General features: G+C 39.5%; 1 protein-coding gene across 2 annotated transcripts in view; it reads left to right on the top strand.

Annotated features, from left to right (window-relative positions):
- ST7 (suppression of tumorigenicity 7) overlaps positions 1 to 22136 on the top strand; it is a 143169-nt gene extending 121033 nt beyond the window's left edge. For both annotated transcript variants that reach the window (XM_039570824.1, XM_039570825.1), the window contains exons 11-15: positions 705 to 807; positions 9163 to 9313; positions 13639 to 13731; positions 16684 to 16823; positions 21816 to 22136. In XM_039570824.1, coding sequence (XP_039426758.1) covers positions 705 to 807; positions 9163 to 9313; positions 13639 to 13731; positions 16684 to 16823; positions 21816 to 21911 — 583 coding nt within the window. In that variant the 3' untranslated portion in view covers positions 21912 to 22136. The remainder of the gene's footprint in view (positions 1 to 704; positions 808 to 9162; positions 9314 to 13638; positions 13732 to 16683; positions 16824 to 21815) is intronic.
- The last annotated feature ends 2137 nt before the right edge of the window (positions 22137 to 24273 follow it).

Genomic DNA, 24273 nt, shown 5'->3' with positions numbered 1-24273 from the left:
TACCTACTGCAACATCTTTCCTCCCTACACAGCGACTCCAGCTTGGGAGGGCAGGGCTAAGGTTGTCACAGCTTTCCCTGTGGTGTCTGCCTGCCAAGTACAGCTCTGGAGTTAGCCGTGGGGTGTGAGGTGAGAAAGAGATTGCATGGTCTGGTTTTTTATTCACTGGGGCAGATGATTTGCCCACAGTTTGGGCATGCTACCCTCAATGGTGCTGCAGCCAGTAGACCACCTGCTACTGCTGCTGCATCGTGCTTCCATCCCAACCTGACCCAGGGGCATTGGGTTGGGAACCTTCCTAAAACTTCCCTAAACCTGTTTTTAATAGAAACCCTCCAACAATAATTTGGCATTGGTTTTTTGGTCTTGTTTTTTTTTTCTTTTCTTTTATTTTTTTTAATACAACTTCAGCCTTGAATATGCCCCTAGCAAGGTACCTAGAGCAAATTTAGATTAGTGACAGAGAAGGGACTGTTTGGACTGACTTTCTGCCATGATTAGATACAAACATGCTTTCCGCTTCTGCTGGGATTTTCATTGGCCTTGATGTAATAGATCACTCAGAGTTTCCACTTGCTATGGAAGTTTGGAGAGCATAGGAAAATTACTCAGTTTGGTTACATGGGCCCATGTTCTAGATTCCTTTTCTGACTTTTTCTTACTGGCATTTCTGACCTAATGTGTTTGTTTCTTTGCTTTTGCAGATTTTCTCCAGAGGCTGCCTCAAGGCGAGGGCTGAGTACTGCAGAGATGAATGCAGTAGAAGCTATTCACAGAGCAGTAGAATTTAATCCACATGTGCCAAAAGTGAGTATTGAGAAAACATTGTTGTAGCTGAAATACTGCTGAGGATATAACTCCTGATTTTTGTGTTAGAATAACGAGTGATGTTGTGGAAAAGAGAGCAAACAATGGAAAGGAAAAGAAGCTGATCATATGCACAGTTTTTTCATTTGCAATGTCGCATTCAGGACTGTGCAACTCGAAACTTCAGCTGAAGTGGATGCACCAAATGCTGTGCTGCAGGCAGATCATGGATAAAGATAGATTATTATTTGCAAAACAGTCATTAAAGATCTTTTAGTTCAAAGTAGCATATTTTATTTGTTTTGATGATTATATGTAAGAATACGTTTTTGGCATGCTGTACAAAAGAGCCTATCTTTGGAGTTCATGGTGTGCTTCATATAAATTACATTAGTAATTCCTTATGCAGCAACCTGTCATTAAGTTCTGAGAATGCAAAGCTCAGAGATGAAGAATTGCTGAGAACTACAAAGTAAAAAAAATGGATTTATGTTCTAATTTCCATACCTGCTCTCTGGGACTTGTATCTCAGCAGTAAAATGTTGCCAAGAGGTTGCTAAAGGCTAAAGGAGGATGTTTTTTGGCCATTGGATCTTTTTGGCCTCTGAACTTCACCCCACAAACCTTTGGGCTGCTATTGCCCTTTGAAAGTAAGCATCAGAAAACTGGGATGTGTCAGTGTAGGGAGCCTATTCATTAGGTACAGCTGAACACCAAGTCTGGTCAAGATAAGCCCAAACCCTCTTCCCTATGTACACATGGGTTGCAGAAAGTTAATTCTCATGCATTGCAGGAATTAAATGTTTTCTTTGTGAGCTTTGTCTGTTGTGCCAACCACTAAATAGTATGGTGTAGCTGTCTGAAAGTTAGGCTATTTGCTTAGTAAAATCATCTAGATTTCCTCTACAGGCAGTAGAAAGAATGAGCTGTCTTAGTTCTTTAGACAGACTTTTCCTCCTCAATGTGTCTGTATTGACTTTTCCTGTGAAAGCCTGATTTTTAGATAACAAAGTTTAGGTGAGATGAGTCCTTTTGTATTATTAGCTAAGCTTCTATTTTTGTATCGTACTATAAAATGAAAATATTAAATAAAGCTTGATTCCAGGCCTTCTCTGTTTACTTTCTTCCGTGCCAATTGTTCTTGCAACAACACAGCCATTTGTATTTCTGTTCTGCCCAGTTGCTTGTTTAATTCTCTAGCCCAGTCCTGTTCTGGGTGAACTTTTCTAAATGTTCTACTGAAGCCCAGTTAGAGATCTTGCCAAGGAAAAAGACCAGGTTAGCCTGTCATGAGCAGTCCTTGGAGCCTGTTCCATTTTCCTCACTTATCTCCGTTCTTTTGATAACTGTTTCCATCAAAATCTCTTTTAACAGTTTGCATACTAACACTCCCATATTAACACACAGTGTTTCCATCCTCTTTAAATGAATGGCTTTGCATTTATGTCTCTCATCAGTTACTCTGAGTGGGGATCTTTTTGCTTTAGGTCAGTTTTGTTAGTGGCTGTTTCTGGGACTGGTTTATTCGCTGTTCAGGGACAGAGGTAGTTGGTGCACTGGCCTCCACTTCTGTGCATGCTCCTAATGTCCATCCTGCTATTGTCTCCAGGCTCTACACTGCCATTAAACTGAGGCCAAGTCTTAATTTACTACCTTTTTGCTTTTTCTATTTCTGTTTATACTTAAGACCTTGATGTTCTTTAGTTTGACCTCCTTCTCAAAATCCACGTTACTGTAAGTTGTGGCATTTGTCCCATAACTGCACTTCCAGACTGCCAAGATCCTGCTTTTCTTGTAGATCAGTACTTTCATTCATCCTTTATGACCTCCTTCTTACTAGCCAGCTTCTGGTTAGGTGGCTGTTCAATAAAAGGCTGAATTTCCTCTCTGACAAGTATGCCCATATGTGAAATGCAGATTCTATATTATTTTGTCTACTTTTGACTTAGAGAAATTCCAGTCCTCTTCCTCCTTAAGTTCATGTTGTTAATTGATTCCCTCTGTTTTTCAAAGTCTGACACTCTGAAATTGAAAACCTTTGTGAATCATAAATTACCAGGATAACAAGGTAGTAATAGGAGCAGACTCCAGAGGTTCATTTAGTTCATATTTTAACATTAAAACAGAATAGCCTAATACAGATTAATATACAGCAGTGCTGATTTCACACTCATTCCTTCTGCTATTAGCTAAGGGATATTAAGGTGTGAAACTACGTTTTTGGTTATAATTTTACGCAGTGTGGATATTACACCTCAATTTCCACTCAATTGTAATTGAAGTCGTATCCCATTTGTTTTTAATGAAATGGGAAGAGTTTTAGCAAGCAGCATCACAAGAAATCTAACAGGGCCACAAAACTAACGTGTGTTCAGAGCTTCTCTAGGATTTAAAAGTTAATGAGTCTTTTGTTCAGAGTGAGGAAGAGATAAACTACAAACGTGACAAATTATTTAACGTACTGCACAAAAATTTAGAAGTTAAACAGAGAGGGTTGTATTGCCACTGAAGCTGTAATCCCAGAGGGGTTTATAGGTACATACTATATCACAAAGAGTACACAATTTGTGGAGTGGTTGGGAAAAAAGGTGTATATATATACACAGACACACAACTTCATCAATTTTATTTATATGTGTTTGGGGCTTCCCTACTTGTATGTAACAGCACTATAAAAAGCTAATGCTGATAAGCTTCCACAGCTGTCTATGGGACATCTCTCAGTTGTGGAACACCCTTCCTGAACTGATTTGCAGAGCTCTTTCCCTTCATTCAAACTCCTCATGAAAAGCACCCCCCTCCTTTCTGTGATGTATGAGACCAGAGGTATTCATTAAAGAGAAAACAGATGATGGTCTGTATATCTGATTGCTGAAAGTGAGTCAAAAGTATGTCCTACGCACAGTTGTATGGGTTTGGTATGTAAGCCAGGAGCTAAGTTGATTTGAAGAGTGTCTCTGCTGAAGTATGCTGCATTTCAATCAGACAACTTAAATATTGATATTTCTTTAACAAATGTGAGTTTTGTCTATAAACAGTCTCTTAAAAGGATGTAACAAACCATTGAATTAAATGCTTTTAAAGAGTCATCTGTTATCTGTTGCATCCCTTCTCATTTTTTTCTTATTTATTTTGATTTTCTTTAGTAAGAACTGTGTCTGTCCATATGCTTGTGTGGTTTCTAGTAAGTTGTAGTTGCTAATAGAAACAAATAATGCAAACAAATTCATAGACCAGATGGGAAATTAATCTGTTCCACACACCCCATGATATTACAGAGAAACTATTTGAGATATGTTTGAGAGAGTTTTTAACTCTTCAGTGAGATGATTTGTTACTGTATTTCCAGCAAAAAAGGCCAAACTTCTTAATTGCCATCAATGTAATGAGAATTTGAAAGGTGACCTAAAAGTGGCTTTACTGGGCATGTAGAAACCAGTATTTTGGAACTTTCTTAAGCTTTATGCTTTTGGAACTTCCTTAAGCTTTATGCTGTTCATCCCACTGGGAGGAGGAGAGTTCCTGTTCAAACAATGTTAAATTCTGATATTCTGGCCTGGAGGGATGCTGTCACAGGTGCAGGAGTGACTGTTGCCTATTTGCGACCTGAGCTGTAATTTCATAGTTGAATTGCACAGTTGAGGAAAAGAAGGAAACCTGCCTGAGTTAGGTTGATTTATTTTATAAAAGGTCACTGAAGTAATGTGGAATGCTAAAAGCACTCCCAGCAGAAGAGAATTAGGAGCCAGAGAGCTGTCAATATTATGAAATAAACAATGTATACTCAATCGATTTAAGCAAGAGAAGTATAAATTCCACCCTGTTGCACTTCATGTATACAAGGTCCATTGTCGTTCTCCAAATGCTCTCTAAAAGACATTCCTGTATGTGTACAGAATGGCTGTAGCTGAGCTGTACCTATCACAATGTCATGTAACTGGCCCAGAAGCCCTCTGTAGAAGCACATGAAAACTACTGCTACACTTGTTGTAACTCCCAAATACAGGTCTTTGACAAAAAAAGGTTAGGTTAGAGGGAGAGAAGAGAGTGATCAGAAAAAAAAAAAAAAAGAGAACCCGAAAAAGATTCCAAGCCAGAACAATGCAGTGGCCAAGGGCTAATTGAGCTATCTCATGATGGCAGAAATCATTGTGCAACTCCAGTATTTGCTTCTAACTTCATTGAGGCTGGGTAATAGAATCATCAAATCAGAGAAAATGCCAGAATTGGAAAGGACCCACAAGGATCATCAAGTCCAGCTCCCAGCCCTGCACAGCACCATCCCCAAGAGTCGCACCATGTGGCCAAGAGCACTGTTCAAAAGCTTATTCTGTGAGGCTTGGCACTGTGACCACTTCAGTGGGGAGCCTGTTCCAGTGCTCAGCACAAGTCCTGTCACTGGCCACAAGAATGAAGAGATCATTCTGGCTGAAATTTTCTAGGCTGTTTGTTTCTGAGCTGGTTCATTTTTTAAAGGAATGTGGTAAGCCCAGATGGTGACAGCATTCTGTTTCTTGTTCTAGTTAACCTTCTTCATTTGTTCCTGAAAAACAAATGCAGTTGGAGATGTCTTGGTCTTACCATCTAGGTTTCCTCCATGAATGCCTAGCTCTTAGCTAGGTTTCTTATTTAGCCTGTTGTTTGATTCTCCCTCTAAAGTGGAACCATGCTTGGGTTCAGAGCTCTGTCAGGATGACAGAGGGCTCCCCTCTTCCCTTTGTGTTCAAAGGATTGCTAAGTTATTGAAGTTTTTTTACTTAAATTGTGAAGGTTGTAGTTCAATCTGAGTGGATGCCAGCAACAGATGCCAGTGTATCAGGAGTTAGAGTTAATAAGGAGTCTGTCAAGAGATGTAGGTTACTAAGTATGAATTTTAGTGGTGTGATTGGATTTTGTGTCCCTGTTAGTCCTGTGACAACAAGGGCTGTGATCTGGAGTAAGGCCTTTGGAGATTTTGGGATATGAATAGTCAGATTCCCACCCTCAAGTTTGGTGGTTGAAGAGAAGACTGCACCTGCCTGGTATAGTACCTTTGATGAAGCATAATAGCAGCCTCTTGGAAACTACAGTCAGGTGTCTTTAGCTGATTTTTTTCCAGCCGCTGGAGATGTTTGTTGCATGCAGTAGTCCATCAGGACTGTAGTTCACACCTTATATGGGCAGCATGAGGACTGCAGCTCATTGGATGGTTTTTAAAGAAAGATTTTAAATTTTTTTATTGTTTAGTTCATTTGACTGGAATTTGTCTGCTTGTCCAATATGAAACGTTTCAGGGGGACTGTGTTGGTTTCACAGACAACCTGCTAGAAACCCTGCTAGATTGCTGGGACTCAGTCCTGCCTCTGAAAGGTCTGGGACCAGTAGCCTGCAGCTACCATAAAATGGGGCTGCCCTTGGCTACGCTATCTCCAGACAGACCCTTAGTCCTGCCAGCAAAACCTCCAGGAACCCGAATGCCCTCTGGGCTCTTCAACTCTCCTTGAAAATACAGCAGTGCACCAATGGATATGATATTCTAGGACATCAAGGCCATCCTAATTTTCATGGACAGTCATATCTCTCCTTCCATAATAATCAAGCCCTGCTAACAGCTAGGTAGCTTTTTGGGTCCCTTTACTAATGTTCAGAGAAGTTAAGTAGATGGAGGCCTTCAAGTGCTGTGTCCCAAAGCCATTTCTTTGTGTACTTAAGAAATTTTATCTTTTTTGTTTTGGAAAGTGCCTGATGAGAACTGTACGAAGTGTTCCAGACAGGGTCTCTCTGGGGCTGTGTACAGTCAGTGTTCCTGCTGGAAATGCTTCCAGAATAAATTAATTGACAGTTTGTATGTCCAAAAGGTGTGGCTGACATTTATGCATAGAATAAAAACAATTATGAGTCACAAATAGTCTTGAGCCACCTATCAACTCTGTGTGTGGGTCTCCTTGAATATCGCCAAGCCAGGTTATGGATTGTTTGTTTGGGAACGTAGCTGTGATAGAGTAATGAGGGAGGAGTGTTTCACATTTTTGATCTGAGGAACTTTAAAAAATAGTTTTTTTCTGAAACTGAGAAAAATGCAGACTGAAAAGACGACATAACTGAGTGAGGACTAAGCTTGATTTGCAAGTGTCAAGATATATCCTTCCATCTGGTACATCCACTTGATTTCTTTTTGATTGCTGATAACAAGCAGTACATAAGAATCAAAATAACATGTTTTCTTCTTAACGCTCCTAGAAATATGACAATTCTTCCTGGTTTTTCTTTCCCTACAAATAGTGACATGTCATTGGGTTTATTTTTTTTCCCTTTGGTTGAAATATTTGAGTATTGAGAACTTACTTTCTCATTTAATTTTGCAGAAAATATGGAAGTAAGAGTTATGTTCTAAATTAATAAAACAGGTAGAAACCTGCAGCTCTTGCAGCTGTATTCCATTCTGCTCAACAGGTACAGTATGCGTTTTTAAAAGGGTGAGGCATTCATTAGGGCAGTGAATGTTTGCTGTATCCATGTAAGCCTGGCAGCTCCCTCCCTCTTGTCAGCTCTTCATTCTGTTCTCTCTGTCACCCGTAATCACTTGGACTGCCAACTAAATTGCAGCTTCCTCCATTAATCCACCTGCTCTGTAGCTCTGTCAGATTTTTCTAAAAGGCAGGTATCACACTCATCTACTCCCACTGCTAATTCAGTTTCTCCTCCTTTAATGCTGTTACCTGCATCAGAAACATGTGATTTCTCGCTCCTCTTTGAAGTATTTATCTGTTTGCCAGGGTTGACAATTCTCTGTTTCGATCATGAGCTCTCCAAATCTTTAACCTGCTTGACAGCTCCTTTAGACAAAGGGGTGACAAACTCTAGGACATCCTGCATGACATTATGCTGTTGGTGCTCATTTTCCTCTGCCCTTTTCTCTTCCTTTCCACAAGGCTGACTTTCAATCCTCATTTCTTTCTTTTGCCTCCTTTTTTGCACCAGCACACCCTGTTCACAGAAGTCAGCATTTATCAGGAGTTGTGCAGGGTTGACACCACCCATGCCTCCCTTTCGCCTCTGGTGCCAGGTTGTCTCCTCATGGGTGCCTGCACTAGGAAGTTGTCAGTCCCTAGGTCCTGCAGTCCTCCTCCTTCCAGACCAGGCTGTAGCACCAGGTAAAATGGAGAGGCTGCACACTCCCTCCTTCTTTGCCAGTGATTAGCCATAACTTTCCCAGCCTTGTGCTAGGGCCTGACTCACCTACTGCCTTTTGTGTTAACTTGAGCAGTCTGGTGGGGAGATCTTGGGCATCCTGGAAGAGAGCAACAGTTTCCCTGTGCTGTGGAAGAGCAGTCAGCACACAGCTGGGAAGTGTTACACTCCTCAGGAGAACTGACAAACAGGAGCTGATTCAGCAGCCTGTTTTCTGTCTGCTACTCCTTTTGCTGTAAAGGATGCCATCAAGGGGCATATAACAAGGGGTATACCTTTGCCCTCTGCTGTTTCTTTCCCCTCCACTAACGAATGTAGTAACAGCAGTGATGAGATGTCTGCTGAACTGGCGCGAGTTGTCTGTCCAGTTAACTGGTAGTCTAGTTCATGGATTGAAGAGGGAGGAAAAAACCACCTGCTTGAATAATGTCTGAGACCTCTGTCTTCTCCTGTGACATGAACCCTCTCTGGTTTTCATCTGCTTCTGCTGGGGGCGAAAGCCAGTTATGGGGAAATTTTCTGTGAAACTTGGTTTAGTCAGTGGTACTTTTCATTATAGTAACACATTCAACAACTATTTCAAGTAGCAAGCTTAAATTTCCTATACTTTTACCCCCGCCCCACCATGGAAAAGCAGGCATTTGTTACATTTAGTAACATTTTTAGTTTGTAACTTGTTATTAGCTACTTAGGTGGCTGCCAATCCTGCATGTTCATAGACCTCGCAACCAGTTAAAGGCAATGCAGTAAATGCAGGAACCTGTGTGCAAACCATGAGTGCTGTGTTTTTCCTTGTAGGAAGACTTTGTGCATCAAAATGCTTAAAGTCTTCTTTATTTTATTATAAACACTTTTAATTAAAAAAGTCTTGTAATTAAATTCCATTTTCTGATTTGAGCCCTTTTTTTCATCTCCTTCAATAAGAGAGATGTTTCATTTTGAATTTCTCTGTAGTCCCCATACTACTGCTGAAGAGCAGAACCATCTGACAGCATGTCTTAGTCTCTGGGAATAATTCAATAGTTGTCTTCAAGTGCAGTTGGTGATGTTACACATTTGATGAAACACTTACGAGAGAAAGTACTTTAGGGAAATAGACCTTTCAGTGTACATTATAGAATTGCAGTCAGCTTTCTGTGTTTTATATTACTTCTGCAGTAATTGTGCTCTGCTTTTTTATTTCAGTATCTACTAGAAATGAAAAGCCTAATTCTGCCCCCTGAACATATTCTGAAGAGAGGGGACAGTGAAGCAATAGCATATGCTTTCTTTCATCTTCAACACTGGAAAAGAGTAGAGGGGGCATTGAACCTCTTACACTGTACATGGGAAGGCAGTAAGTAATCCTCTTTCTTAAAAAGGAGCTAATTAAATACTTTTATTGAATGTCATGAAAAAAATAATAGTATTTTGTGAAGTATAGTATGTGAGAATTTTGGACACCAGTTACATCCTCACCAGCATTGAAATATTTGAAATTTGAACTGAAAAGACAAACTTCATTTAATGAGAAAAAGGGGTTTGAAGTCTTGTATTGTGTTTGCTGTGTAATACTGAACAAAATTTCCCAACTTCTTTGAGACACATTTTCTTGCTCATGGATAAGGAGATAATAATTTACCTTCTTTCATTCCAGGGTTGTAGAGATTTTTTTGTCATTGTTTGAATGAATAGTTTAAAACTGTGAGTATATTCAGCTTGGACATAAGCAAAAAGTATTTTGCAATAAGGGTGGTGAGGCACTGGAACAGGTTGCCCAGAGAAGCTGTGCATACGCCATCCCTCCAAGTGTTCAACACCAGGTTGGATGGAGCTTCAAGCAACTTGGTCTAGTGAAAGGTGTCCCTGTTCATGGCAGTGGAGTTGGAACTAGATGACCTTTAAAGGTCTTTTCCAACCCACACTATTTTGTGATTCTGAGAATGCTTTGATATTTGGAAATTATGAGGTATATATTAATGTGTAATATAAAGCAATACTGTACTTCATGACTTTTTTTAAACCGACAAACGGGAGTGAGTTCAGTGAAGGATTACTGGGATGCATATGGGACTGGAATATGTGATGTAGGACAAAATGCTGAGGAAGCTGGTTTTGTTCAGCTTGGAGAAGATTTATGGTGGGTGAAGAGATGATCCATTTGCTGTCTTCTGCCACGCAACAGAGAGATGATGTGGAAGAGAGAGTCATAGTCTTGACAGAATGGCCCAGCATAAAGAGAAGAAGCAATACACACAAGTTCAAACAAGAGAAATTTAATCCAGAGCTAAGATACATATTTTCACAGTGAGTTGTGGTGCATTGTAACAGGTTGCTGATAGGCTGTGGGACCTACAGCCCCAGAGACATTCTGAGCTCAGCTTGACATAGTTCTGAGCAATCCGACCTTACTTGGAAATGTCCCTGCCTTGAGTGGGAGGTGGGAGTATATGACCTCCAAAGGTCATCTACTAACTTTCTAATATATCTTATCCTGTCTTTGAGATGTGTTTTTTACCAGGTTTCAGAAAATTTAAAAGTACAATTTATAATCAGCCTTTGTGGACTTTTTTTTGGAGGCAGATTTTTCCTTTATGTAATCTAGTTCCCCTTTTCTGCTCTACTTTATTCTGGTTTTTTTCATCCTCTCCATATGTTATTATACCAACTTCTTTGTGTGTGTGTTTCACCATTTTTTGTCCTCATTTAGCTTTGATAGAAAAGATATTTTGTTACCATGGTAATTCCTATAGGAATGTACTTGATACTTCCAATGTAAAAGTGACTATCTCAGTTACAGTATGAAATGACCTGAACTTGCCTAATTTGCAGTGTAGGCTCCCTGAGGATGCACTGGTTTTATTTCTAGGCGTGCAGAACACCTTGCTCAATAATCCATACCAGTGCTGCCTGGGGTTTGCTCTGCTGCATTGTTCTCTGACACATCTGCTAGCTCTTCTCCTATCATTTCTCCCAGTCTATTATTTTCTCTGTCATAGGTTCATTCCCAATGGCTTATTTTCAGTGGTTTGCTTTTACATGGTGTTCCTTCTCTTCTGGGTTATTGCAGAAGTCCTCTAGCCCAGGGTTCATTATTTCACTAGTAAAAAGCAGTATTTTGCAGGGAATCCTGAACAGATCTTCTTCTGCTTGGTCAGGCTGGGGAGCCCCTAAAGGGTTTATACTTTGGCACAGGAGTCTGGCTGTCCTGCAGTCTTCCTGCCACTTAGGAAATCACGTCATCTGTGCCTGAAGGCAGTGTAGGGCATTCTCATCTAACTACATTCCCCTTCTTATTATCTCCACAATCAGCAATCTGAACATGTACTTTATTAGCTAATAGCTGTATAATAGTCTGTAAAGATGTAAATGAGTATCATTGCATAACTTCTGCAGAATAATCCATAATTCATTTTGTACAGTGATTTCAGAAAAATATGAACAGTGCACAAGTCCTCAAAAATTTTGTTCAAATTTTGGTCACACATGAAGACAACCAAGGGTTTTAATGGTTTCACAGTGTCTAGTCCAATAATTATAACATTTGGTCCATATCTTGGCATCTCTGCATAACTGTAAGTGAAAACCAGTGAACACATGACAGAGAAATTAAATGTAATTAAATACTAGTTTTAACCAACAGTCTATGTATAATACATGGCCAGTTGCCCTTGCTTCCTTTCTAGGTGTTTGTAGGTATTTTATTTGTAGAACAACTATAAAAGGCCAAGTGCCACCACTGTGTTTGGGCCAGGCTCTCTGTACAGAAGGTCTGCAGTTTCAAGTGTAACCAAATTTCAGAAGTGTCCAAGGTGATGGTTTGTCAGTGTTGGTTTCTAAACTTGTGTCAAAATTCCTACTGTTTGCACGAAGAAGAGAAACCTAGGGGTTCCCAAACACTGCAGTTTCTCTTGCAGCAAGTACATGGGTGAGTGGCAAACTGCCTCTGTGCTACCTGAGTCATTTAATGTAAGATAGGATCAAATAATAATGTAGGAGTAAGGCAGAGAAGTACCTACATAGACACAAACTGATCTAGATGAACCAGAGCACTTCCTTGCTAAATAAGGCTGTTTTGCCGTAAATATTCCATAATTGGCATCATGTCAAGGATGACCGCTTACATTCAGTAAAATCTATCCAGACATTTTTCACTTGTTTTGTAAAAGCAACATCTTTACCTCCCATTTTATTTTGATTAAAATCTTATTAAAATCTTGATTAAAATATTACTGTGGCTTAGGGTAAGGCAGAAGAGGCTTGATTGTCTGTTTCAATATTAAGCCAAATTGGAAGGAAAAACTTGTGTTAGGGGTTTTGAAGAAATGAGCATTGAACATCGTTCCACATATGTTTTTGTACAGACACTCAAGTTTGTTGTATGTTAAGATCATACCCAGCCTGGATTATTGTATTTGTACTTGGCTTTTTGGGTTGCTGTGGAGAGGGGTGGTTAATACTGGAAGAGCATTACAGCCCAGGTTGGTTCACAATCTCAGGATCTCTGCCTTCTTTATTGCTTTAAATTCAGCAATCAAGAAAAAATACAATATAATTTCACAAAAAAATACAGTTAACATCATTTCAAATGCAGTGTGAACAGCTGAAAATATTGGGGGACTATGTATTTAAACCAGTTCTTAAGTTGCCCTGTGAGCAAGAGATAATGGAGTATTATTGTGTGGCAGTGGGCTGTACCTAACAGCTAAAGTGTACAGTGCTTCTAGGACATCTGTTGGGGAAAATATTGCTTCAGTGTCTGATGTTCATAGGAGTAGTGAGAATAACACGTTGATGACATTTTAATAGTGAAAATAATATATAGGATAATGGAAAAGGATGTCTTGATTGCAAAGCTATATTTCAGTCAAGTATTCTGATGTTTCCATAAACCACACTCGGATGGCCTATGACATCAGCACCATCAAGATTTAGTAATCCATTTCCCTCCCTCTCTGTTATTATTTTCAATTTTAGAAAATCATAAGATTAAGTATTATTTAATCCATGACCTGAAGATTTATATTGGAAACCTGACTTGATCCACTGCATTTAGAAAGAATGCATGAGAGGAACCTGGGTTTAATAATTTAGTATTAATCTTTGATTGCCAAATAGAAAATGAAAACATGACTGTGTTGGAAAACTGGTCCTCAGAGCTCATGTCATCTGTGTTACCTGGCTAGCTGGAGTGTGATGGAAAAAGAGTAGTGTATTTTTTCCATGAAAACTTCTATTATGCTTGATGCACAGAAACTGTGAGTATTGGTCTGAATTTACAGGCTTGGCTGGTCATTTTTGTAGGCTATACCTGTTGTATCAGATACACTTCTTTCCCCTGAAATTTAAAAATTCTGCAGCCTAAAAGCCTAAGACAAAATGTGTAAATTTGGCTATGAAATTGGAAGTATAATGGGCTTTGATTATGCAAACATTTTTATATGTCCTTGTAATGTGGTCTCACCTGACATTAGTGAACATTGTCTCAAGAATAAAAATAATAGGAGTCTTTGTGATTAAAAGCTCAATGTAGATTTATATTTTGGCATTTCATTAAGCAATTTATATGCTGTTTGCAACCGAATATAAATGTTTTGCCTATGTTTGTTTTTCAGAATTGCAAGTATACTTAAGTATGACTGCCACGCTCACAGTAATTTATGCACTGTGTTTTCTTTTCAGCTTTCAGAATGATCCCCTATCCACTGGAAAAAGGACATCTTTTCTACCCTTACCCTATCTGTACAGAAACTGCAGATAGAGAACTACTACCATGTATGTTCAATCTATTTCTTCTTACCATTGACACCGGAGAATAGTTTACCTGAGTCTTGCAGCACTGATCTCCTTTGATGCCTTTCAAATTGAGTACACTGGATTAGAATAACCAGATTGACAGTGAGCCTCTGGAGCTTCTGTGATGGTTCAAGAGGCAGCTCCTCAGCATAGTTCATAACAATTAGCTGTATTTACTATTTTTGGCAGCTTACGGACAGGGAGAGAGATTACCAAAGAGATACAAATCAGTTAGGTCTTGCTATTCTCTCTTGCCAAGACACTGATCTTTCATTTAGGTTAACATCCCAATCAAACCAACAGCACAGTGTCACAGCCTTGTTAATCTTTGGTAGACAGACTAGCTCCTTAAATTCCAAGGCAAGATCCAACTTGCTTGAGGACAGCTGGATCATTAATGCAGCTAGTACTCATGACAACTTGTGCTTACATTTTCCAAAAAGCAGTCTTAAACAGCAAGAAAGGGTTTTCTTCATGTTATGGTGTGTGTACTGTTATGAAGAGATCAACATGAAGTCATCTCAGTCAATTTTATGTGGGTTTATGGTGTGTATTAGGAAAGTGCCAACAATGTTCCCAGATACAAAGAGAGATCCAGCCCTCAAGAAGTGTTACAGTCCAAGCTAATGAGACTTATTGCAGTGCATGCAGTGAAGCACAGGAATGCAGAGGAAGAGCCAAAGCAGCCAGTCTTGCAGTTACACTTCATTCCCACATGTGTTCTCTCAGTGGGACTTCGTGAGCACAAGTGGAACACACACAAGTTTGCAGAGTCAGGGCGAAGGAGGCAAATAAAAGTTGATCCAAGGAAGAAGATTCTTCTCTCACCTTCTCTCTCCTGAAGAAGGGATAAAGAGAAATTTGTTCTGGAACAATTAAAATGAAGCCTGCTTCTGCTGGGAAGGCTGGTTTTGAGGGCATTTGCACCCTTTGTAGTCTTTCATTCAGAACCTCTCTGGTTTGGGCTGAAAAATGTGTTGCCTCTTTTTATAAGCCTACATGAGTAAACATTAGGTGAGAATAATGCAGTGAAAATCCACTCTTTGCAAGTCTCTCCTTCACAGCACATTCTTGCTGATATTACGCAGAAATCTTTGGCAACTGACAATATCTCCCCACCCCATTATAATCATCCTAATTATAACAACACCTCTCAGTGCTCTGCTTGCTTTACTCAGAGGGTTGCTGAGCTGGGGAGGGTGGAGTGTCAGGAGATTTAGGAATGACAAAGTCATGCAGAATAGTTCAGCATTCTCTTTTTAGATGCAAAACTAATCGTTCTTGTCAAACGTTAGAAGCGAGGGACTCTTTAACAGCGTATGCAGACAGTGTGTTCTGCTCTGGCAGTTACAGGAAATGCCTTTCACTGCAAAATCTCCTGGGTTAGAGGAGGGAAGGGTTTAGCATACCATGACAGACACAGGTGGGTTACAGGGGTTTTGTGTACCTGTCCACACCCTTTAATTGTGTATGTTTTATGGGAGAATCAGCTGGAATTATATCAGAACACAACAATCTGATAGGCTTTCCAAATTAAAAATATTAATTACAAAGCTTTTTCCCTGACTGGATAACAGACTGGAACAGCAGGGTTTAGCCTGTGTGAAAAGGCAGTGCAAGAAAAGCACAAGAGATCCTAGACTTACAAAATCCATGTTCTGGTGTTTCTGATTTCTACATTTATTTTAAATCAAAAAGAAGTTGTAATCTGTCTCTACTTTTGTTTTTTTAACTGATTGAACTAGCAGACTCGAGAGTCATACATATTTTTAGTTTTTAATATTCTAATTTAAACTCTTACGAGTTCTTGCTTTTGGTTTTGAGAACCACTCCACTCTGGATGAATGCAATCACAAATATTATCCTGCCATGTTGCTGAATTACCCTGTGCTTATGTTGTCTTCAAGTACAATGAGATGACAGCTGATCACCAAAGCAGAGAGTAGGCAAAATGGAAGAGTAATGTTTCATATATATGAATAGCCATAGGATTTGAGTGTATGGGAAGCCTTGAGGTTGGTCCTATATGAGAAAAAATGTTTCAAAGTTTGCGTTTATCTTGACTGTAGCTCTAAACTATAGACTGGAGTGAAACAGACAGGTAAGAGTTCACCCGACCTTTTGTCAACCCAGACAAATTTTCACCTTGAATCTGAGCTGCCATAAAAGTTTAAGGGATATATCCTTTTGGTAAAATACTCATTATCCTCTTCTAACCCTTTTAGTCATCTTGGTGCTGCTTTTTCCAAAGTCCAGTGAAGGATTTTTTTATATCAGAGCCAAGGAAACTTCTGTATTCCTATCAGTGTATATTAACAAACATCTTAAAAATTCACTGTTAATTTAATTTCCAGGTTTTAAAATACATGCTTTTATGTCCTACTTTTAGGATAGTTTTTCTTGGCTCTGCAGATTAAACACTCAGAATTTACATTTACAAAGGCTGTAGTTCTACAGCCTGCTTTAACCGGTCTGCAGCAATGTTTCTGTATGGCTCTCTGTTGCTCCCGGGCACGTTTCTGCACTCTCTGTGTATCAGCATTAGTAAACATGCAGCCATGGGGTTAGTTTATGATTACATTTTAAAAATTGATGTTTATTTCTAAGCCTGTTTTCTGGGATTAGCTGTTGCACAGCTGCACTATAGTTAATGCTGACACAAGGAAGGCAAAAGTAATGTGTACATAGCACCAGAGTAAACCAGAAACCTGATCTTTAGAGAGAATTACTTGGTGGAGACGACTGACACAACAACAATGTCCTTAGATGTTTCAGACCTTCCATGTTGTTCTTCCTTCAGAAGCACCTTTGTGTGTCTCTGGTTGTTTAAACTATGTAAGAACATTGGTTTGGTTTTGGTTTTGGTTGGTGTTGTGTTTTGATTTTTTTTCAATGTATAATGCATTCCCCTTCTCATGTCTTTTTCTACAGCATTTCACGAAGTTTCCGTTTACCCCAAGAAGGAGCTTCCCTTCTTCATCCTCTTCACTGCTGGACTCTGTTCTTTCACAGCCATGCTCGCCCTCCTGACACACCAGTTCCCAGAGCTTATGGGGGTCTTTGCAAAGGCTGTGAGTATTCTCTGCTGCTGCTCTCTTCTGCTAAATCAAGACACCAATGCAGGCAAAGCTGAGCTAAATACTGCCAGGTATTAAGTATCTGCATATTCAGAAGCATCAGTCCATATCTGAGCAGGGGGACTTATGCACAGCTGTCAAGGTTGCTAATCAGTAAAAGACACTGCTGTTTGTCTTCTCTGGTTTGTGTGGCTCTCTTGTTAGGTTAGATGTCTTGTGATTTTGCCAAAAAAAAAAAAAAAAGGGCTTGGTGGGAGAAGTGAATATCTGTGTTTCCATATACCATCCACTAAAGTAAACTAATAACAGTTTGCAGAACCCCTCTATTTTGTGTAGAGTCATAATGACTGCTGTGATTTCCGATGCAATAGAAACTCTCAGAATGAGCAGAAGTAGAATGTACTGTTAACCAGGACAAATTTCTGTGTTTTTTCCCCGAACTGTCAAGGAGGAAGTAGTCTCAATATTTCCCTCATAACTTTTCTGAACTACATCCAGAGAAGTCTCTCCTAATTCTGCTTTTTTAATCCACCAAGGATTAATAAATGTTGGAGGATGAGGGGGAAGAGCCATGAATTATTCTAAATCAAACTTTTTTCTTTGCAAAACCAAGAACATCACTGCTCCACGATGCTAGGAGATGAAAAATCCACTAGCAGAAAAGCTGTAGGATAGTAAAAAAAGTCCTTCTCCAATAAATACTGAATATCTTCCATTGTAATATATTTTCTCAAATACATTTTTATCTGTTCTAGGTCTTGTTTTTCCAAACTGGCCTCCTGGCCTTGTTTTTAATTTCTTTGGTGCTTTTGACTTGGGGGTATAGGGAGTGAGGTGGAGGAGGCCAGGCTGAAAGGTTTTGGCAAATTCCAGATTGTCAGTACTTTTTCAAACCCCTTGGCAAATGGCAAGAGACTCCCTTTGCAGGTGAGCTGGGTCTTGTATTAACCCAGGCCTGTGAGAGATAGAGATCTGGTACAGCAACGGTTCCTGCAACAAGAATTTTCTTTCATTAGCTCTAGAAGACAGAAGTAAGATTATTTGTAGGAGAAGATACCTCTTCTATCAGCAAAAAGTGCTGAAACATACCTGAAATATTATTACTCTTTGTTTCTTGAGTATGCACGTAGGCGTTAGGTGGACAGTAAGTGTTTTAACTTGGGCACATGATCATAAACTTCTCTGTAAAGCTTTCATTATATTTGGTGGTTGGGGTTTTTTCTGTTCTGTAGTTATTGAAGTTACAGAAATGTATGACCCTTGTTTGGCTCTTTCAATCAAATCTTTAGTTTTCTGATACTGTCACAGTTGCCGTTCCCAAATCTGTCCCTATTAGGCTTGTTCCTATGTTTATCAGCCTTGTATCCTGAACAAAGAATATGTGCTGGCAGCATAATGAGATTTTGCCCTTAGTTCTCCTGCCATAGGCAGTGAGCTACTGGAATTGGAGAAAATCGGTAGACTGTGTTCATGGGCTTAAATCACCTGTCTTTGGTTGCTGACTGCAGAGAGAGATAATGGAAGTTACACTGGTGGCATGTTGGTGATTGTTTCTCCATGGTTTGGAGCTTGCAGGTTCTAAAGCCATTTGGTGAGTAGAATCAGACCAGAAGGATCTATTTCCCTGATGTGTAAGTGCAGCTGCCATTGGTGTTAATATTAACATAGATACCCCAAGGCTCTGTATGGGGTTGTGCAGTTCAGCATATCAGAGCAAGTAAAGTTTCTCATTAGTAAGCACAGACAAATAGAATTGAAATGTGAGCTACATTATGTGTGTGAAGATGGCAGGATTATTCAAGATCTTCAAACCTGTATGGATGGAGTTCCAAAATCAGTTAAACATGTATTGTGGCTTGGTTCAGCTATATCTTGATCTTCGCAAACCATGCAGCAGCTGAGCGTTTTTTGTGCATGGGAAGAACAGAATTTGAGATCCTGTGACATCGATTTCGTAGCTCATAGAAAGGCTTCGATTCAGAAGGCTTATTTTTGTTGTCTTCTCTGGGAAAAGTGTCCCAGGTGCATGAGACTGATGAAAATCATGGCAGACATCCCTTTGAAATGCAGCTGTATCAGGACAGAATACAAAAGGTTGGGCCAGCCCTGACTCTTCCTATTTAGTTTTAGGGAAGATCATTTCATAAGTAACTCATTCCCTAAATAGCTAAAAGATTAATGTGCTGTTTCTGTGGCCATGTTTATGGAATTACATATTCATGTCTGCTTGCTAGTCATTGTGATGGTGCTATATGATATTGTGAAGGCGTGCACATATGCACATTATGTTGTTCCTGGAAGTAAGTTTGACTCTTCCATAATGAAATTGAAATAATCCAGTTCTTCCTTGATACTTTGTCAGACTGAGTATAAGTAACTTTAAAATGACAGCAGTTCTTAGCGTTTTCTCTTGGCTAGGAAGAAGCATTTTCATAGCTTGTGCTTTTAATTTTTGCTAGCCTTTCTAACAAAAGGCATATGGAAGTCAATTAAGAAATAAATATAGGCAGAACAAATTTCTGATTGCGTGGCTTGGATAAAATTGCCAGGACACTGTTGCTAGTATCAAATTTCTTTCTTTGACGTGCAGAAATTTAATAATATCTGGGAAATCATTAAAAATACAGAAGTGCAGGGTCTTTCAACAATAACAGTATATCTTAAATAAAACTGAGAGTTGTATTAACACAGAGGTCACTATATAATTTGAGTCAGCAGACAGATCTAAAAGTGTACTGCCTAGTTAAATTTTTTAAATGAGGCAGACTTCAGAAAGACTAATTTTTCTGATTTCATTCCTTTGTTTGCCTGAGATCACTCATATGATGTATCTCAATACTTCCTGTGTGGTGGATGACACCTCAGTTCAGCAGGTGGGTTTGCCCTGCGAGGTATTTCATCTGCTTGGACCTCTGCAGGTGCTGAGGCAGGGAACACGTGGATCCAGTCACAGGGACTGAGCACTGAACAGTCAGTTTCTCCATGAAAACACCAACCACACTGTGGAAAAGCTTGAAAAGAGACTTCTACATATATATTTGTATCAAATGGCACTATTCAGAAGGTGCTACCAGAAAGCTGCTGTCTGCCAGCTTTGAAATAGCCAAATTGATGGTTTTCTTTTCAAACACAAAATAATAGTAGAAAACAGCTCTCCTATCACCCCTTCTGCCACGTTCTGCCACCCTGAATTCTTACTCTACTGCTGATGCTGGTTTTTTTGATCTCTGTGGAGAAAGTCAATGTCAAAAGGAAATGCAAAACAATTTTTAAACCCCTCCCCAAAACCAAACCCTAAGAAAAAACCTCAACGTGTATCATGCTGACTAAGATCTCTTGTGTGCTGGCAACAAGCTGGATAGGCATCTGCTACTGAGGAAAGGAGCACCAGGAGCATTCCAAGGGCCAGACAGCCCCAGGTATTGTTTACATCACCTTGCACAAGAGAGTAGGTGGCATCCTCAACTTCTTGTTGTCAGCAAATGTTTTGCTTGGACTTTATGGAAGTGGAAGTCAGGTTTTGGTATCCATGAGTTGAAATGTATTTTGTAGACCAACTGATTTTCCAGGTGGAAAAAAACTTGGCTTGCTTTAAGCTGCAGATAATTGGCTGAGTTTGTTGTAAAATACAATCAACAACTTGAGCAACAAAAATCCTATGAATTGCAATAGAAGTCACTGTCAGGCAAATTAATCTTGTTTCATTGATTTAACAAGGATGTAATTTGCACTAGTTACAAAGCTGAGTTTTATTCAAGTAGATGTGATGGTACAAGCTCACCATGTAAATCAAGTGATGCTTAAATAGCAGAAGATATCCTCTGAAGAGCCTTTTGCATTTTCCAGACTTAAAGGAACATATTTATTTAAGCACTTCAGAGCTTAACCAGAGGGAATGCTTCTCCTTGGGCTAAGCCACTTGAAACAGAAAGAGCAGTCTCTAAGATTAGGTAAGTCAGCATTTCATTGATTCAGCTGTGGCTCATGTTATATAGCTTGACCTTTAGCACCAGAACTGAAATAGTCAGTTCTGCTTCAGTTAGTTTTACCTTCGACCTGTGCTTATGACAAAATGACATTACCAGGGGTGGTGTTACCTGGTTTTCCCGTGATGCACAAGTTGTCCATGATGTAGTGTCTGCATTGTATGCAAACACATCTGAGAGGAAAAAAAGGATTCAAGTGCTTACTATTGCCTTTAAAATGCGTGAGCATCGTAAGTGCTGTACTCTCTCATACACATGTAGGGCCCCAGCATAGGTGTGTGTAATATGTAGAGTTGAATTGCAGGCAATGTAAAGCACAGTTAATACGTATTTTTTGAAGTTTCAGGAGTGCTTTGAGTACCTGAGTTCTGCAATGTGTGGCTGCCAGTGTTTTTTTCTGTGATAAAATATTCTCCATTCACTTGATTTTTTCACATATGCCTGTCTGAGCACTAATATATTGAAGTCTCTTTGAATGTTGCGTTCTGTAATAGAGAGAGGATGTTAAGATAAATTTTAGTCAGTGATGCAGAGTATGTTAGGATAAATGACAGTGATGCCTCAGTATATATAGCAGATGTATAGATAACCCTGAGCCATTTTAGACCTGAGTCTCAAGGCACACTTTTTGTCTCTGTGAGGTGGTCTGGCAGACCCCCGTTATGAAAAAGCCTCTTTCTCTTCACTAGCTTTTGGGTTGAGCTTTTAGCAGCTTCAGTATGAGCTTCAGTCTAGGATGTGACATGTGTGAAAGCTTTTGTAGTTCATCACTTTGGTCTTTGTAAAAATGGGGCTCTCGCTTTCTTTACTGCAAAATCCAGAAATCTCTGTATATGCAAGGTTCAAGAATTTGAAAGTCTTTCTGTGTGAATGATGTCATTTTTATCATGCTGGAGGATTTTACAGAGGAACACAGCAAGAATATCTTATTGGACATCTTTCTCTTGAGATGTATTGTCTCGTGGATTTTGATCTGAATGTGTATCTGATTTCTTTGCAGTTTCTCAGCACCCTTTTTGCCCCTTTAAATTTTGTGATGGAAAAAGTAGAAAGTATCCTGCCCTCCAGCCTGTGGCACCAGCTGACGAGGATCTGAGGGAGCATGCCTGCTGACTGACTGCCATGACATCTTCTGTGCCAACTTTTTGTTGACCACAAGAAAGCATGATAAAAAAGGGAAGCAGTTATAAGACTTAAAAAACTCTTCATGGATTGTCTGTTCTCATATAAAAACTGTTTTGTTGTACAAAATACATTGATGTTAGGTTCTATTATATTTTGCCTTCAGAAAAGAAAAAATAAACTTTTGTGTATTGTAGCATTTGCTGTCTTTTGACTTTTTCAGAACACAGATTCTATGGGTTTTTTTTTAAAACGTGTGGTATCTGTTTCACCAGAGCTAGGGCGTGGCTACACATTCAGGTAATGAAAAGACACTACTAATGTTACAATTAAGCAAGATTGTCACTGCCTTTTCTTATGGAGCTCAATTAGGGTGAGACCCTCACCTCTACAGATGGTCTAGATGAGGCTTCTAGACAGTCAAAGCTCTTGCTTAAAGCAGCTTTAGGCTCTCCAGGCAGTTTGGATGGCACACTGGGCTTCTTATTCCCTTCTCTGCGCAGAGGTCAGCTTATCCTCATTTGAATTTTCAAGAAGCCCACATAATTGACAGATTTTCTTCACACCCTTGCTGTTTCAGGTACCTTCGGAAGGCTCATTAGCAAAATTGATGTTAGTTCATGCACAATTAATAGAGAGGTTGGTGTTTCACTATACTGCTCACCTCAGGTAATCTTATCCTTGTGCTGTGACTGTTTAGACTAAGTATTCATTTATGACTTAGCCACTCTAGATGGAAATTTCCAAGACCAGCTCTAAGATGAAGATTTTGATGTGGAAGTTGAAGCAAGCAGTCCTCTCTGTCAAGAAATGAAAATGCATCCTTACAGATGCCTCAAGGATATTTTTTCCCTAACTCGCCCTCTAGATAAGGAAGCATAACCCTGATGCAGTGGATCAAAAATGCCACCACTTTACCATTTTAACTTTGCTGTTGCTCTTAAAATGCTGAGTGGTTTAAGGGACTGGGATCACCAGCAGATAAGTTTGTTTATCAATGAGGAAATGAGTGAGCAGAGACAAAACTCCCAGTACTAGAATTGGTATAAAAGGAAAGTGTTTCTTAACAATAGGAGATGCATGACATTATTTTTTTTTCACTTGATCAGAGACGCAGTAGTAGAAGACAGATGTTTGTCCAAGTGAGCAAAAGTACCATGTTAACACTGCTGTGCTATGAAATTAAAAAAAGGCAGCCCCACGCCAGGAGAAATCAACTGTAAGAGTGAGACCTGGGGAAGATATAGGAGATCAGAGAGCCCCATGGACAAATGTTAGACCTGGTGGGGCTGTTTGGGGCTGTTAGGGGTTTCCATACAGGTTTTATTACTCCTGCAAAACAATTCACTGTAACGTTGAAATTAGTCTGGCTTGCAGTTAATGTAGGATGTGGCATAAGATTAGAGGTAATGGGTTGCTAGTGTATAAGCATGTGGAAGTATGAAATGGACCAATATTCATGTTCTCCTATTTTCATCTGAATTGTTAGAACAGCCGCAGAAAACACCCTCACAGCAGGTGCTGCTGTGTATCTCCAGCTGAAAAACTAAGGATAACCATATTGATTTGTTTGCCTCACAACAGCACTGTCAGAATTATTTAAGGCTGTGAAAATCAGAAGGATCAAGCATAGTCAGCTCTTGTCCTGTGCTGCTTTGTATCACACCTGTACCCTACATTTCAAAAGAACAAATTTTTGTGACTCACAGTCCTAAATGTAAATGCATTTGCATTTGCACATCAGTGTATATGTAGATATATACAAATCTCCATGTTTGTCAGCAGCTAAGGCAGTAGTTTGGCCTTCTGTTTGAAGATACTATGATCTGTATGGGAATTGCTATCTGTAATACTCCGATAAAAAGGATTGCTTAACTCCTGGAAGAATCACATCCTTTCTTTGAACTATGGGAAACATTTAGGAACTCGAAAATACCTTTATGCAGTTCTATTTCTACTATTTCTAGTATCTATGTCCCTAATAAGCATTAATGGGCCACGGATTTTATCTAGAAAATCTCTCTTTAATTATAATTCTAGGCATCTGGCAGACTAGGCAAATCAGACAAAAGGATTTTCTTTTTCATTGGGCAAAGTTTATTGCCTTGGGCTTTGCTGCCTCTGACATGTTTCCTGTGAAGTTTGGTATGGTTTACATCAAAAAGCAAACACAGCCTGTGATTATAATGATGGAAAGCCTCTGGCTTAGTGCAGAGATGAGCCTTGTGGAAATCTGGTTCAGATAATAACTGATCCTCAGATTGAGGGGTGGAGGAAGCTTTTTAACTCCAAGTGTTAGTAGTTCCTGGGTTTTTTTTATTTAGAGACAACTTAAT

This window comes from Corvus cornix, chromosome 1A, assembly GCF_000738735.6.
Source record: "Corvus cornix cornix isolate S_Up_H32 chromosome 1A, ASM73873v5, whole genome shotgun sequence".
Classification (NCBI taxonomy): domain Eukaryota; kingdom Metazoa; phylum Chordata; class Aves; order Passeriformes; family Corvidae; genus Corvus; species Corvus cornix.
This window is presented reverse-complemented; position numbering and strand designations above follow the sequence as displayed.